The sequence below is a fragment of the Somniosus microcephalus genome, chromosome 26 (genome assembly GCF_052327205.1).
Source record: "Somniosus microcephalus isolate GS21.2 chromosome 26, FLI_Smic_1.0, whole genome shotgun sequence".
Taxonomy (NCBI): Eukaryota; Metazoa; Chordata; class Chondrichthyes; order Squaliformes; family Somniosidae; genus Somniosus; species Somniosus microcephalus.
In genome coordinates, this window is record NC_141012.1 from 6,896,420 (window position 1) to 6,914,112 (window position 17,693).

General features: G+C 49.7%; 1 protein-coding gene across 20 annotated transcripts in view; it reads left to right on the plus strand.

The window, feature by feature from the left end:
- phldb1b (pleckstrin homology-like domain, family B, member 1b) overlaps nucleotides 1-17,693 on the plus strand; it is a 326,558-nt gene that overhangs the window by 50,262 nt on the left and 258,603 nt on the right. For all 20 annotated transcript variants that reach the window (XM_085967718.1, XM_085967708.1, XM_085967710.1 and 17 more), the window contains exon 2: nucleotides 13,907-14,008. In XM_085967718.1, coding sequence (XP_085823844.1) covers nucleotides 13,949-14,008 — 60 coding nt within the window. In that variant the 5' untranslated portion in view covers nucleotides 13,907-13,948. The remainder of the gene's footprint in view (nucleotides 1-13,906; nucleotides 14,009-17,693) is intronic.

Sequence of the window (17,693 nt, forward strand, 5' to 3'; positions counted from 1 at the left end):
ACTGTCGGAGGGGCAGTACTGAGGGGGCGCCGCACTGTCGGAGGGGCAGTACTGAGGGAGCGCCGCACTGTCGGAGGGGCAGTACTGAGGGAGTGCTGCACGGTCGGAGGGACAGTACTGAGGGAGTGCTGCACTGTCGGAGGGGCAGTACTGAGGGAGCGCTGCACTGTCGGAGGGGCAGTACTGAGGGAGCGCCGCACTGTCGGGGGGGCAGTACTGAGGGAGTGCTGAACTGTCGGATTTGCCGCCTTTCAGATGGCACGTTAAACCGAGGCCCCGTCTGCGCTCTCAGGTGGATGTAAAAGATCCCGTGGCACTGTTTCGAAGAGGAGCAGGGGAGTTCTCCCTGGTGTCCTGGGGCCAATATTTATCCCTCAATCAACATCACTAAAATAGATTATCTGGTCATTATCGCATCACTGTTTGTGGGAGCTTGCTGTGCGCAAATTGACTGCCGCGTTTCCCACATGACAACAGTGACTACACTTCAAAAAAAGTACTTCATTGGCTGTAAAGCGCTTTGGGACGTCCGGTAGTTGTGAAAGGCGCTGGAGAAATGTGAGTCCTTCTTTCTAAAATTGCTCAAAAGTCTAACCAGTGTGAGAAAAGAAAATCCGCTCTGAATCAAACCGTTGCTTGTCCTGTGGAACCGAATGACTCGGCCACAGACAGCACAGAACAAAATGCTCATTATATCTCAGAATTTACTGCCCTTTAAATATTATTAATAATGCTGGACAGATGTCGGTGCGTTACGGATAACAGCCCTGCTCCGTGGTCCAGCTGTCGATGATAAATTGGTTAATCTTCATTCTAATGGCCTGTGATGTCACCTGACCCGCTGGATTGGATTCCTGTCTAATAACTGACAAGTGCGTCCAGTACAGGACATGAAGGCACAGATTTCGCTGGAGCTCGGCGTAACCCGTTGCTTCGACTTGTCCGTGCATATTTAGATTTTAATATTTTCCGCCCACAAAGTCGCTGGGGGCGCGAGCTGATAATGGCGCGGCGAGGGCAGCGGGGTATCTGGGACCTCGGGGACCGACGGTCGATCTCCTCAACCGGTGAGATTTACCGATTGAGAAAGAAACAGAGGAACGACAGAGAAGGAAACAGAGCGAATTAGAGTCAAATCAGGTACAGAAAGAGAGGGAAAGATTGGATTAAGAGAGAGAGAAAAAAAAGAGATAGAAAGAAAAAGTAAGAAAAAAAGTTAAACGTTTCAAATTTGACATTTTTAACATTTAAAACAATTCACAACCTGAAGGAATGAGACGCCACACATATAATTGTTCACTTTCTGGGCCAGAGAGGTTGCTTGGCAGTCAATAACAATTATCATGTCGTTAAACGTGTGCTTATGCTGTTAATTATTAGGCTTAACTTTCTGCGGCGAGTTTAACGGGTAATTAATGCGCAAATGCAGCAACTTCACAAAACTCACGGGGAGGTTGAGCGCGAGATGTCGTTTTCGCGAGGCTAACGGCGGAGCGGCGCAAACCGTCCAGCAACTTGTGGCGATTCGCAACTCACGGGGAATCTCTCCCTCACCGCACGCTGCTGACGATTTGCACATTAATAATGCCATCCACACAACGTTACTTTTTCAGTAAAATGGGCCCATGAAATGTTTCTGCAGATTCTCTCTAAACCCCTGTTGACTGAGTGGGTAAAGAAAGACTTGCATTTCTATAGCGCCTCTCATGACCACCGGACGTCCCAAAGCGCTTTACAGCCAACCAAGTACTTTTTTTTAAAGTGGACTCACTGCTGTAATGTGGGAAATGCGGCAGCCAATTTGCGCACAGCAAGCTCCCACAAACAGCAATGTGATAATGACCAGATAATGTGTTTTAGTGATGTTGATTGAAGGATTAATATTGGCCCCAGGACACCGGGGAGAACTCCCCCTGCTCTTCAAAATAGTGCCATGGGATCTTTTGCGTCCACCCGAGAGGGCAGACGGGGCCTCAGTTTAACGTCTCATCCGAAAGACGGCACCTCCGACAGTGCGGCACTCCCTCAGCACTGCACTGGGAGTGTCAGCCTGGATTGACCTAGAACGAGGATGAGAATTTTGAAACGAATGCGTTTGGGACAGAGACCCAGGAGAGGTCAGAGGGCAGGGGTGATGGATGGGCACAGTGGTGATAAAGTTGGGCTTGGCTGCAATAGATGGTGGGACGGATCAGTGGCCTCCTTTGTCCTGGTTCCCGCATGGCCACATGGGTGAGGTGCTGGGGGACAGGCGACAGTCAGGGAGCTGGAGCCCAAGAGCCAGTGTGCGCAGCAGAGGAGATAAAAGGCGAGAAAATCGGAGGGAAAATAAAGAAGCCTCCTTGTATAAAAACATTTGCTGGAAATATGCGCTGAAATGTTCTATGATTTTAATGGGTTGGGGGAGAAATCACTATTCATTGTAAATAGGAAAGGAAAGATTATTATGCTAATTTGACTTTGTAATGCACAGTGCAGGCTAACAGATAGAGTGGGTGTCCTCCAATATTGTAGCACAAAGTAATTGGTAATGAAATGACAGAATAATAATGTTTTTTATATGTGAAATATTCCAATAAAAAAAAATGATTTTTGCAAATTGCTTCATGTTTCTGTAATGCAGCACGGAATTAAACACACCATTGGTTTAATGAGCTGATCTAACTTAATCTGCTTATGATTTGAGCTGTCAGGGATTGGCCCCAAAACCCAGTACAGTGGAGTGAAGTTCTGATGAAAGGTCATCGACCTGAACCGCTGGCCCCGACATTGACGGGGGCGGGTTGTGTAGGCGGAGGGGCGGAGTCTCGGTCGGGAAACCCCGAAGTCTGGGAAACGGGATCCCCGCCTGTAGGTCAGCCTGATCGACAGGCTCGGCTTCCAGTCGGGCAGGGGGGGCACTCAACGGAGCAGGCCACAACCACAGGAAGGAGCCTGCAGCTGCTGGTGGGAGCATGGAAGGTCGGGGGCCCAATCACTGGCCCTGGGGGTGCGATCCTCAGTCCTGGGGTGAGGGGGTGGGGGGGTCTGCTGGGCAATGTTCTCCCTCTAATTTTTTTTGGCCCGCACGGCCCCTTTAATGGTCTCATTCAAAATTCCGCGCACGGGCGGTCTTTCTAGTTGAAAGCCGGCTCACCGACTGCGCGGGAGCCACAGGGTGCCGCGCGGTCGCCCAGCTTAAAGGGAAGGTTGCTGCTGGGGCTGGGGGTCCGATCCCGGGGAAGACGGTGAGCTTGGCAGGCTGCGGGGATGCGCTCCTGCGCTCCTGCTGCTCCTGGCCTGCAAGCCGTGCTGTGAAGGCACTTCCCTTCTCCCCGAAGCTGTCCTCGCCTCCCTTCTGTCAGCTGCCGGGTTTCCCGAGGCCTGGGAAACCCAGCCGGCCAGGGTTAAACCTGCAAAGCAGGTTAAATCAGAGGCTGCCAGCCTCGCTAAAATATTTAAATTGCCAACCTGCACCCTGACCACCTCCGTTAAGTGGGCTGGTTGGAGGCAGGTTGGGGTCTGATTTGAGATTTTTAAAATTTTAACATCTCACCCCAACCCCAACCTACCAGTTTTTGGGGGTTAAAATTACCCCCGTTGAGTCTGTTTCACTCTCCACAGATGCTGCCTGCCCTGCTGAGTGTTTCCAGCATTTTCTGTTTATATTTCAGATTTCCAGCATCCGCAGTATTTTACCTTTGTATAAGTGTAGACTTACCTACCTTTCAATCCACCAATTTGATTGGATGGCGAAGATACAGAACTGAGCAAACCTTTTGTTGAAATCATATAATTCAGCCACTCTCATTGCAATCTGATCCAAACTGGGTCTCTTGGGCAGGCATTACATTACAAATGGACAAAGTCATTCACTTCTCTAGTCAGCTTGCTGAGCAATCAAAGCATAAGGAAAGGACCAAAAGGCGCAGAAAACAGTCCTTCAAATCCCTCGATGGCCTCGCCCCTCCCTATCTCTGTAACCTCCTCTAGCCCTAGAATCCTCCGAGATCTCTGCGCTCCTCCAATACTGCCCTATTGCGCACCCCCGATTTTAATCGCTCCACCATTGGCGGCCGTGCCTTCAGCCATCCTGGGCCCTAATCTCTGGAATTCCCTCCCGAAACCTCTCTGCCTCTCTTTCCTACTTTAAGACTCTCCTTAAAACCCAACCTCTTTGACCAACTTTTGGTCACTTGCCCTAATATCTCCTTACGTGGCTCGGTGTCAAATTTTGTCTGGTAACGCTCCTGTGAAGCACCTCGGGACATTTTACTACGTTAAAGGCGCTATATAAATACAAGTTGTTGTTTTTCTGCAGAGATCAGGACTCTAGACACATCACACAATCTCCTGCTATAACTCATTAATTTCCAGGCACTCCTTCAGTCTCGCCCCTTCTACAAACCACAGGCGCCCAACACCAAACCTCGGAGCCATGTAAACGCTACTCTTCCTCGTTAACTTCTTCCCTCCCGCTCTATTGTTAAGCGTGGTGCTGTTCCGCACGCTGGCCCTTGCCCCTTCCCCCAGCTTTCTCAGTACGTGTTAAAAAAAAAGACCCCTTTTTCCTTTAAAATAATCCTTCAATTCGGGGTCCTTTGATAATTAGTTGTGTCTGAGCTTTTTAACAAGCTGTGCCAATCTGTTGCTGCAATTGGATTCCCCGGGGTAGATCTTGGCTTCGTGCGATGGTGTAAACCGGGCAATAGAGAGCCGGCGGCCAGATTTTACGCCTCTCCCCATTTTTATTTCCACTGAAGCCAGTTGGAGATCTAAAATGGGCTGACAATTCGCTATCACCCGTTTTACACCGGGGCACAATGCCAAGATCTATCCTCCCGATTTTTTCATTTCCATCATGTTTAAAAAAGTTGGAGAAATCATCTCTCGATTTTGCTGTTGTGCTGACCGTGGGATTAAAAGTGCTTGCTAAATCCTTCCAAATCTCTCAAAACGCCACCTCCAGCTTTAAGCAGACAGGCCGTACTTAATCCTGGAAGTTGAACGTGAATCATAGAAATTTACAGCACAGGAGGAGGCCATTCGGCCCATCGTGTCTGTGCCGGCCGAAAAAGAGCTCTCCAGCCTAATCCCACTTTCCAGCTCTTGGTCCGTAGTCCTGTGGGTTCCGGCACTTCCAGTGCATATCCAAGTACTTTTTAAATGTGATGAGGGTTTCTGCCTCTACCATCCTTTCAGGCAGTGAGTTCCAGACCCCCACCACCCTCTGGGTGAAAAAAGTTCTCCTCAACTCCCCTCTAATCCTTCTACCAATTACTTTAAATCTATGTCCCCTGGTTATTGACCTCTCTGCTCGGGGAAATAGCTCCTTCCTATCCACATGGAACGCTGTAAAAATCTAATATTCCCTTTCATTCACTGCCAGCTTTTCTCACTGAAGTACTGGAGGAAACCCTAGACATTAATCTTACCCCTGCTCTCAGGGCTGTGGGACCTTTACCTTGGTTTGGGAAGCAATGTTACTTTGATGACTTATTCATGTCGCACATAAAAAGTCATAGAATTGTACAGTACAGAAGGAGGCCATTCGGCCCATTGTGCCTGTGCCGGCTCTCTGAAAGAGCTCTCCAATTAGTCCCACTCCTGGCTGAAACTGGCTGGTGGGGAGTTAAAATTCCCTTTTGTATGTGCTTCAGAAAAAGGGAGGGACCAACGAATGAACTAAGGTTGGGAGAGGAGAATAACAGAGAACCAGATGGAGGGACTGACTGAATAACAAGAGGTGCCAACAGTTGCACAGCCAGAGACCGTGGTTAAATGGCAAGAAGGAAAGAGGTTGAACAGAGAAAGAGAGAGAAAATGAACAACAGAACGAGAAAATGACTGAATGGCCAAGAGAGAAACTGACTTTTTTAATTCGTAAATGGGATGTGGGCGTCGCTGGCAAGGCCAGCATTTATTGCCCATCCCTAATTGCCCTTGAGAAGGTGGTGGTGAGCCGCCTTCTTGAACCGCTGCAGTCCGTGTGGTGAAGGTGCTCCCACAGTGCTGTTAGGGAGGGAGTTCCAGGATTTTGACCCAGCGACGATGAAGGAACGGCCGATATATTTCCAAGTCAGGATGGTGTGTGACTTGGAGGGGAACTTGGGGGTGGTGGTGTTCCCATGCGCCTGCTGCCCTTGTCCTTCTAGGTGGAAGAGATCGCGGGTTTGGGAGGTGCTGCCGAAGAAACCTGCATGAGGGAGAGCAAGAGCACTTGAATAGCAGAGAGACAGAGTGAATGATAGAGGACCATGCATACTAATTTAGGTGTGGGTTCATTCTAATGGGCATATAGGAAAGTGATCAAAGAAATACTAGAAAAACAACGTGTTTCTACAAGAAATCTTCCTTACAATCTGAGAGAAACATCTAGAAATGATTAATGGTTGTTTGAATGTGCATTGGGCTATGTGTAAGTCTCCCTGCCTGCATGGCCCAGCTTAATTCCAAGTATAAGATAATGTAGAGAAAAACAGGTCTGCAGATTCTGAGACAAAGGCAAAATACTGCAGATGCTGGAAATCTGAAATATAAACAGAAAATGCTGGAGATACTCAGCAGGTCAGGCAGCATCTGTGGAGAGAGAAACTGAGTTAATGTTTCAGGTCAGTGAACTTTCAGAGAATCATAGATTGATACAGCACAGAAGGAGGCCATTCGGCCCATCGTACCTGTGCCGGCTCTTTGGTAGAGCTCTCCAGTTAGTCTCACTCCCCGGCTCTTTCCCCGTATCCCTGTAAATGTTTTCCCTTCAAGTATTTATCCAATTCCCTTTTGAAAGTTACTATTGAATCTGCTTCCACCACCCTTTCAGGCAGCGCGTTCCAGATCACAACAACTCACTGCGTAAAAAAATGTTTCCTCACCTCCCCCTCTGGTTCTTGTGCCAATCACCTTAAATCCGTGTCCTCTGGTTACCAACCCTTCAGCCACTGGAAACAGTTTCTCTCTATCTACTCTGTCCAGACCCCTCATGATTTTGAACAGCTCTATCAAATCTCCTCTTAACCTTCTCGGCTCTAAGGAGAACAACCCCAGCTTCTCCAGTCTCGCCACATAACTGAAGTCCCTCATCCCTGGAATCATTCTCGTAAATCTCTTCTGCACCCACTCCAAGGCCGCGACATCCTTCCTAAAGTGTGGTGTCCAGAATTAAATACAATAAGAACATAAGAAATAGGAGCAGGAGTCGGCCATTCGGCCCTTCGAGCCTGCTCCGCCATTCAATGAGATCATGGCTCAACTCCACCTTCTCGCCCGATCCCCATATCCCTCGATTCCCCTGGAGTCCAAAAATCTCCAAGCTGAGGCCTAGCCAGTATTTTATAAAGGTTTAGCATAACTTCATTGCTTTCGTCAGAACTTCTTAGACATCTGTGCTTTGTTTACCGTGATGCGATTAGCATCTCATTCATTTGAAGTCGAGGCTCCTACATGTTCTCTTGCTCCCTCATCCATGTCAGCTACCTGAAAGAGATGTGGATCAATCATTCATGGTCAACCATTAAGACTGCCCTGAAACCATCATCATAGGAGCTAGGAACAGGAATAGGCCATTCAGCCCCTCAAGCCTGTTCCGCTATTGTAGCATGCTCCTTTAGAGCAATGCTTGTTGGATCGTACGTCTCCATTTCTCATGCTCCTTGGCTCTCCCCAAAGCGGAGAAGGTCCCTATATTCTGGGATTTGAAGAAAAGAGCATGGTTCTTCGTAACCTTCCAGGGAGGCATCTCCCGATCTTTGGCACTCAGGCAGGCGGTGCCTTGGAGGTGTCATGAGACTGGTCGAGCCAGGCCAAACAGCCTTTCATCAAATGTGACACTAAGGGGAGATTGGGTGGTCATCTTTCTGCTTTTGAAACGAGCTGCCAGGACCTCTGTGATTACCCAGAAGAAACTGTCCCTCTAACCCTCTTGCCCAATCCCCAGGATGGCTGCCCTTCTGGAGTGAGTCTGGGCAGCGAGTATCTGCAGACTATTGAAGAATGACCAACATCACAGCTGAGCCCTGCTTAAAGTCCACACACATTGCAGTCCCGTTCGCCCATCATCCATGTACTCGCCGACTGATATTGACTCCCAGTCCGCCAGCACCTCGATTTTAAAATTCCCATTCTTGTTTTCAAATCCCACCATGGCCTCTCACCCTCCCTATCACTGTAACCTCCTCCAGCCCCACAACCCCTGAGATCTCGGCACTCCTTCTAATTCTGGTCTCTAGCGCATCCCTGATTTAATCGCTCCACCATTGGCGGCCGTGCCTTCAGCTCCCTGGGCCCCAAGCTCTGGAATTCCCTCCCTAAACCTCTCCACCTCTCTGTCCTCCTTTAAGACGCTCCTTAAAATCTACCTCTTTGACCAAGCTTTTGGTCACCTGTCCTATTATCTCCTTCTGTAGCTCGGTGTCAAATTTTGTTTGATAATCGCTCCTGTGAATCGCCTTGGGACGTTTTACTACATTAAAGCCGCTGGATAAATACACGTTATTATTATTGGAATCACTCCATAAATTAGCAGCAAAACCAGGACTGAGTTCCCAATCCCATCACTCAGCGAACCAATACCAACTATAGCACCCCCAAAACCACCAGCCTAGACAGCCGTGGCTCAGTGGGCAGCACTCTCGCCTCTCAGTCAGAAGGTTGTGGGTTCAAAGTCCCACTCCAGAGACTTGAGCGGAAATATTCAGGGTCACACTCCCAACGCAGTACTGAGGGAGCGCCGCACTGTCGGAGGGGCAGTGCTGAGGGAGTGTCGCACTGTCGGAGGGGCAGTACTGAGGGAGTGTCGCACTGTCGGAGGGGCAGTACTGAGGGAGCGCCGCACTGTCGGAGGGGCAGTACTGAGGGAGTGTCGCACTGTCGGAGGGGCAGTACTGAGGGAGTGTCGCACTGTCGGAGGGGCAGTACTGAGGGAGCGCCGCACTGTCGGAGGGGCAGTACTGAGGGAGCGCCGCACTGTCGGAGGGGCAGTACTGAGGGAGTGTCGCACTGTCGGAGGGGCAGTACTGAGGGAGCGCTGCACTGTCGGAGAGGCAGTACTGAGGGAGCGCCGCATTGTCAGAGGGGCAGTACTGAGGGAGCGCCGCACTGTCGGAGGGGCCGTACTGAGGGAGCGCCGCACAGTCGGAGGGGCAGTACTGAGGGAGGGGTGCACTGTCGGAGGGGCAGTACTGAAGGTGCGCCGCACTGTCGGAGGGGCAGTACTGAGGGAGCGCCGCACAGTCGGAGGGGCAGTACTGAGGGAGGGGTGCACTGTCGGAGGGGCAGTACTGAAGGTGCGCCGCACTGTCGGAGGGGCAGTACTGAGGGAGCGCCGCACAGTCGGAGGGGCAGTACTGAGGGAGGGGTGCACTGTCGGAGGGGCAGCACTGACTGAGTGCCGCACTGTCGGAGGGGCAGTACTGAGGGAGCGCCGCACTGTCGGAGGGGCAGTACTGAGGGAGCACTGCACTGTCGGAGGTGCCGTCTTTCGGATGAGACGTTAAACCGAAGCCCCGTCTGTTCTCTCAGGTGGGTGTAAAAGATCCCGTGGTCTGGTCATTATCACATTACAGCATGTGGGAGCTTGCCGTGCACAAATTGGTTGCCGCGTTTCCTACATTACAGCAGTGACTACACTTATGCAGTGCCACAGGGAAAGCAGTGCCACAGGGAAAGCCCCAGGCTGTCTTCTACCGGTGAAACAATAGGCAGCTAATTGGTGAGAAATTCTCTTGCGGTGAATGTTACAGGTCGACGATGGGCACTTGCAAGTACTGCAATGCACTTTATAATAAAGTTGGGCTGTGACTTTTCTTTAACAACCTGTTGTCAGGGCAGACTCCAGAATGTTGATACATTACCTTGCGGCAAATATTTCACATTTTTTGGGTTTGAGCCCGTGTGAACCTGCATGAATAACCTGATTAGCACGAACGTGCTCGCAGGCTGCCATATGAGATCATTATTATTTCTCTAAAGTACAAGTCATTTCATGCTTTTCTTCTGCCCAGCCGTCAGCATCTCGGTGTTACCTCTCCCTCCCCCCACCCCCAGGGAGACATCTGCTACTTTTATCTATGTTGAACTGTGAATCATGTGCTAGTTTCTCTCTAAGATGTGTCTTGGCTCCCAACATCAGAGTTTCTGCTTACGGAGCAAGCCCATCCTGTAAGTGATTGCTTCTGGTGCGATTCTCAGTGTTGTGGGGTGGGGGAAACTGTGTGTGTGTGGGTCTGTCTGTGTGTGTGTGTGTGTGAGTGTGTATGTGTCTGTGTGAGTGTGTGTGTGTGTGTGCCTATGTGTGTCTGTGTGTGTGTGTAGGTTTGTGTTTTGCTTAATAAAGATATGTTCTTGTGTTGCTTCTAAATGTGCTCTGGGAGGGTGACCTAAGGGTTTCTAATGTAGCTTCTCTTTTTAAGTAGGGTCGCTGCGGATCTGCACGGTTTCTAAGTTGTTTGAAAAGCAAGAGCAAATGGGGCAGAGTGGTCCCGTGTGAAATGTCCAGGCAACTGCGCCCTTGCCAGAGTTTAGAGCGGACATACCTGCGAGTGTACCATTACCGTTAACAAACTTGCAACTAGGTCCCCGATGGCTGAATGGGGCTTTGTTTGTCTAACGTCTCTCCATCGCTCCCCAAGCATTTCTCTTGCAGTTACTTTGAAGTGTGGCGACTCTTGACTTGTGCTCGTTGACCTACATTGACACCCGGTCCGGCAACGCATCGATTTTAAAATTCTAATGTTTGTTTTTCAAACCCCTCCATGGCCTCACCCCTCCCTATCTCTGGAACCTCCTCCAGCCCCACAACCCTCCGAGATCTCTGCGCTCCTCCAATTCTGGCCTCTTGCTCATCCCCCGATTTCCATCGCTCCACCATTGGCGGCCGTGCTTTCAGCTGCCTGGGCCCTAAGCTCTGGAATTCCTTCCCTGAACCTCTCCGCCTCTCACTCCTTCTTTAAGACACTCCTTAAAACTGACCTCTTTGACCAAGCTTTTGGTCACCCGTCCTAATGTCTCCTTCTGTGGCTCGGTGTCAAATTTTGTTTGATAATCGCTCATGTGAAGCGCCTTGGGACGTTTTACTATATTAAGGGCGCTATATAAATGCAAGTCATTATTGTTGAGCAAGGGCAGCGGTTCAAACATTCCACAATTCATTTGATAAGATTTCTTTATCTGGCAGGAGCTTCTTTTTCCAACATCTGCCTGACATGATATCATCTAATCTCAATTCCAATCTATTTGAAATGTTTTTCAAACTGGATTAAATTTGTCTTCAGATATTGCTAGTCACTGGAGCTGCGGCAGCCTCAGTTCTCTTGAGTTTAAAAGTTGTGGTTTAAAGCTCTCGGGTTGTGTGGCAGAGAGTTGTACAAGGGTTCTGAAATTTGGATTGGAGAGTTTAACGGATAACATTATTTCAAAGCAGAATGCTTCATTCGCCTGTCGCTAATCCTATGGGGAAGGTGTTGACGGGTCTGCCGGCCATCCTCTGGTACCTTCCCCAAGTAACCATTCTTCATATGGGAGCCAAGACAGTGCGTGGGCTATTCCACCATGGAGGGCATCAAAGCCGAGGCCAGTCCTGAACTCGCCCAACGTCCACACACCTGCTTTCTTGCTGGAGTCCCTGGAGAGCATATCTTTGCCCTCTCTGATCAAGGGGCCCCCAAGATCATGTCTCTCTGAAGAAGAATCAACTTGCATTTATACAGCACCTTTCACAAGTGCTGCACTGTCGGAGGGGCAGCACTGAGGGAGCGCTGCACTGTTGGAGGGGCAGTACTGAGGGAGCACCGCACTGTCGGAGGGGCAGTACTGAGGGAGCGCCGCACTGTCGGAGGGGCAGTACTGAGGGAGCGCCGCACTGTCGGAGGGGCAGTACTGAGGGAGCGCCGCACTGTCGGAGGGTCAGTACTGAGGGAGCGCCGCACTGTCGGAGGGGCAGTACTGAGGGAGTGCTGCACTGTCGGAGGTGCTGTCTTTCAGATGAGACGTTAAACCGAGGCCGCGTCTGCTCTCTCACATTGACGTAAAAGATCCCATGGCACTATTTTGAATAAAAGAATGGGAGTTCTCCTTCGTGTCCTGGGCCCAATATTTATCCCTCAAGCAACGTCACCTAACAATAGACTATCTGGTCATTATCACGTTACTGTTTGTGGGAGCTTGCTGTGCGCAAATTGGCTGCCACGTTTTCTACATTACAACAGTGACTGCATTTCAAAAAGTACTTAATTGGCTTTGGGACGCCCTGGGGTTGTGAATGGCGCTATAGAAATGCAAGTCTTTCTTTTTACTTTCAAGTCATGATGCTCAATCTATCTCGTTAGTTGAGATGATGAGTCATAGAGGCCGTAAAGGCTTCTAAACACTAAAAATAATTGAATTAACAACAGTACGGTTGTGGTTTCATGGGGAGCAGGGAGGGAAGTGACTGGTAAAATGTGTGCTTACCCCCCACTGCCCCCCTCCCTCACTCTAATAGTCCCTGGTGGCTGTGCCGATAATTGCTTCCGTTATGAAATCCCTTCATTAGAACTGTTGGGAGGAGTGCTGCTGTTGCGTTGCCCTGGCAGCTGAGCTTGGCAACGGTCCCATCTTCAGTCCGCCTCTCTCCACGCCGCGGAAAGCTGGCAGGGGTGGGAAGTGGGCTGGGTGGCGGGTGGTGTGGGGAGTGGGTGTGTAACAGCTGCGATCTGGAATACTGAACGTCGGAGGATTTGTTTTCAATTTTCTCCGCACATATGGCTTCAGGTTTTTTTTTCCCGTACGCGCAAGACAGGCAGCTGGCTTAAGAAGAACCTTCATCATTTTCTTTTTTAAAAGCATTAACCAGCATGGCTTGTTAATGACAGACAGCCCCGTCCGACCAGAGGGGGAGTGTGCGCTGCGGTTTTTATCTGAGCTCGTGTACCCTTCTTAACCCTTAAATGTGCATTGCTGTTTGGCAGAGGATTACTGTCAAGAGGAATGCATGCCAGACCTGGCAATAGAACCTCGGAAAGAGACATTTCCGGGGGGGGACCCTGCAGAGGTGCATATTGGGTCATAGAATTACAACACAGGAAGAGGCCGTTCAGCCCATCAGGCCTGTGCCACTGCTATCACTTAATTCTAATCCCATTTCCCTGCCCTTTCCCTGCACCCTATTGTGTTATTCTGTTTTCAGTATTTATTCATTCCCTTTCCAGACTCTGCCCTATTTGCCACTTGTGCTAGGAGTTCCATATTCCGATAACTTCTAACTTACCCCCATTTGCTCACATGCCCTTCACCAGCCAGTGGAGACAATTATTCACGATTCACTCTGTCAAAACCCTTCTGGACTTTGAACCCCTCCGTGAGAACGCCCCTTAACCTTCTGTGTTCCAGTGCACTATTAGTGATCTCGATCTGGAGCATCCTGCTAACACATCAGGCCAGATGTGCGAAGTTCCCTACATTTATCTTCATAGACCTTTAAGAGACAGCAACGGATCGAGCAATCTTTGGTTCATTTTAATCGATGTGTCAGTTTGGTAACTCTCGCTCCTCTGAATCACAAGGTTGTGGGTTTAAGCTCCAATCCACAATTTAAGCATAAGAACATAAGAAATAGGAGCAGGAGTAGGCCATTCGGCCCCTCGAGCCTGCTCCGCCATTCAATGCGATTATGGCTGATCTGATCTTGGCCTCAACTCCACTTCCCTGCCCGCTCCCCGTAACCCTCGACTCCCCCTGTTTTTCAAAGCAGATTCAATAGTAAATTTCAAAAGGGAATTGGATAAATAGTTGAAAAAGAAAACTTAGGTCTATAGGGAAAGGACAGGGGAGTGGGACTAATTGGATAGTTCTGGATAGTTCTTTCAAAGATGGGCTGAATGGCCTCCTTCCGTGCTGTATGTTTCAATGAAACAACTAATCAGAAAATAACTTTTTTTCTCCCCTTTTCTTTCAGGATATCCAAGAGTGTGAAGGAGCGATTGTAAATGATGTAATCATGGACAAACCGAACAGAGACACTGTTGGTCAAATGAAAAAATCACAGAAAACCATTCAGGTAAAAGATGCTGGGTGAGGCACAAAAGAGATGAACGATTAAGTCCGGAATATATTGGCAGCACTTTTTATCTTTGTTCTGTTACAATCTCAGTGCATCTTCCAAGGCATCGCAGATGGTGGGTTGGCAGATAGATTGGTTTGCAATGTGTGTGAATTAAATATAAAACTCTCAATCACAGCCAGCTTATGAGGCTTGGTGCTGATGCATTGTAGCCTTGTCAGCCGTAGCACTCTCTCTGAGTCTGAAGGTCGTGGGTTCAAGCCCCACTCCTGAGATTTGAGCACGTAATCCAGGCCGACACTCCCAGTGCAGTACTGAGGGAGTGCTGCACTGTCGGAGGTGCCGACTTTCGGAGGAGACATTAAACCGAGGCCCCGTCTGCTCTCTCAGGTGGACGTAAAAGTTCCCGCAGCCACTATTTCAAAGGAGAGATGGGGAATTCTCCCCGGTGTCCTGGCCAACATTTATCCTTCAACCAACATCACTAAAACAGATTATCTGGTTATTGATCTCATAGCTGTTTGTGGGACTTTACTGTGTACAGATTGGCTGCCACATCTGCCGATCATTCAAAACTGCTTCATTGTCTGTGAAACACTTTGGGACGTCCTCGGCAGGTGGAGGGACTTATAATAGTGCAAGTTTCTTTCTTTCCTTTCTAATGTGTGATAAGAAACAAGTGTGACACTTAGTGTGCTTGCTAGTAGACGAAAGAAATGATTAAATCGCCCACAGTCAGTTGATGAATTTCATTTAAAAATTGGTGACGGAGTTGGGAGAGGAACTTTGGACACCCATTCCACAGCACCACCGACTGAGCAGAGCCTGAAGCTGTTTACATATAGAATCTACATGCTAAAAGTTTACCTAGACAGTTTCAATGTTAAATACAGGAAACTTTCTGGTATCCGGCACTGACGGGACCGAGCTGGTGCGGCCCATCAAAACTGCTGTAGAAACCAGCGCTAATGTTAAAACATACGGAGCTTTTGAGCTCCGTGTGAATCAACAAACCCTGTTGCTTAGCAACAGCTTAAAAGCGTCTCTGTAGCTAAGCAACAGCTTCAGCTAGACCTTGCAGAGCCTGACTGGAAAAAAAAAGCAACGAGAAGTAAAGAAACTTATAGGAAACGGCTCCTGAATTTTGCCGGTAGATAGAGCTTTCCGGACATTTAACCTCCGGTTAAATGAAAGTTTCCTGTATTGACATAACAGCGCGACTAAAAATCACGACAAAGAAATGGACAGGGAGTGCCTGCACACACAAATACATACATATGGCGATAATGGATTAACCCAGAACTTTCAAGAACATAAGAAATAGGAGCAGGAGTCGGCCATTTGGCCCTTCGAGCCTGCTCCGCCATTCAATGAGATCATGGCTGATCCTCCACCTTCCCACCCGATTCCATATTTCTTGGTTCCCTTAGTATCCATAAACCTATCGATCTCAGTCTTGAATATATTCAACCACAGCCCTCTGGGGTAGAGAATCCCAAAGATTCACAATCCTTTGAGTGAAGAAATTTTTCCTCCTCTCAGTCCTAAATGGATGACCCCTTATTCTGAGACTGTGACCCCTGGTTCTAGACTCCCCAGCCAGGGGAAATATCCTCCCTGCATCTACCCTGTCAAGCCCCTTAAGAATCATATACATCTCAATGAGACCACCTTTCATTCTTCTAAACTCTAGGGAATGATGAATGATATGAGAATTAACCTGTACGGGCAGTGTGGCAGAGGAGCAAGAGGGAGGACCATTCTCGGGGAGAGGGCTGACAGGAGGAAAGTTCGAAGGGGAAGGACAGGCAGACTGCGAGTAGCACAACCGACAGAGATTCACCCTATTTTAAAAAAAAGTAACAAATTCTCCCTCTCCAGGTTCCTCCTGTCACCATTCTCTGGTTCAGTGTGTAGATAGCCTGTTCCTCGGCCTCTGCCAATTTGTGATTTGATCCATTTGAAAAGAGAATGATGAAAGGCCCTCCAGGTTGGGAGCATTGATCTGCACCGTTGACTCTCCTGAAAGCATGAGAATAAATTTTCCCGGCGCTCCCGGAAAGCGCTGGGCGCACCAGTCGGGCCATTGCGCACCTGAAGCCCGGGATTTTCCATCCAGTATAAGGAACACACAATTAGGAAGTGGAAAGCTTCCATTTCTGGTTCATATTGTGTTGCTGCCGCATTTCCTACATCACAACAGTGACTTCACTTCAACAGTACTTCATTGGCTGTAAAGCGCTTCGGGACGTCCCGTATGGAGTTAGGTCACAGATCAGCCATGAGCTCATTGAATGGCAGAACAGGGTGGAGGGGCCGAATGGCCTCCTCCTGTTCCTGTGTTCCAAACGTTGTGAGGGCTGAGCTAGGTGGCCAGTGTGTTGTATCTGTGTGGATGTTGCATTTTACAAATAAAAAATGAAGACCTGCATTTCTATAGCGCCTTTCACCACCTCAGGACGTCCCAAAGCGCTTTACAGCCAATGAAGTATTTTTTGAAGTGTAGTAACTGTTGTAATGTAGGGAACGCAGCAGCCAGTTTGCGCACAGCAAGCTCCCACAAACAACAATGTGATAATGACCAGATAATCTGTTTTAGTGATGTTGATTGAGGGATAAATATTGGCCAGGACACCGGGGAGAACTCCGCTGTTCTTCATTGAGTTTAACCATCTCAGCCAAAAGAAGGTACCGCCAACAGTGTGGTGCTCCCTCAGTACTGCCCCGCGACAGTGTGGCGATCGCTCAGTGTTGTCCCTCTGACAGTGCGGTGCTCCCTCAGTTCTGTCCCTCTGACAGTGCGGTGCTCCCTCAGTACTGTCCCTCCAACAGTGTGGCGCTCCCTCAGTACTGCCCCACCGACAGTGCAGCGCTCCCTCAGTACCGTCCTTCCGACAGTGCGACGCTCCCTCAGTACTGCCCCTCCGACAGCGCGGCGCTCCCTCAGTACTGCCCTTCTGACAGTGCAGGGCTCCCTCAGTACTGCCCCTCCGACAGTGCGGCCCTCCCTCAGTACTGCCCCTCCGACAGTGCGGCATTCCTTAGTACTGCCCCTCCGACAGTGCGGCGCTCCCTCAGTACTGCCCCTCTGACAGTGCGGCGCTCCCTCAGTACTGCCCCTTTGACAGTACGGCGCTCCCTCAGTACTGCCCCTCCGACAGTGCGGCGCTCCCTCAGTACTGCCCCTCTGACAGTACGGCGCTCCCTCAGTACTGCCCCTCCGACAGTGCGGCGCTCCCTCAGTACTGCCCCTCTGACAGTGCGGCGCTCCCTCAGTACTGCCCCTCTGACAGTACGGCGCTCCCTCAGTACTGCCCCTCCGACAGTGCGGCGCTCCCTCAGTACTGCCCCTCCGACAGTGCGGGGCTCCCTCAGCGCTGCACTGGGAGTGTCAGCCTAGATTACGAGCTCAAGTCTCCGGAGTGAGACTTGAACCCACGACCTTCTGACTCAGAGGTGAAAGAGTGTGTCACACACTGAGCCACGGCTGACACTCTCGCCCCGACTGAATTGAACTGTTGAACGTGACGTCTATCAGCACACTTGACCCACAATGCTGTACAGTGGTGGCTGAGTAAATACAGATTTCAAAGCATTCCGCACATGCCACAGCTGATCCTGTGAGATGAATGATGTTGCCTGGGACTTGTTGGATGCTGGTTACATGTACTGCGGAGCCTAT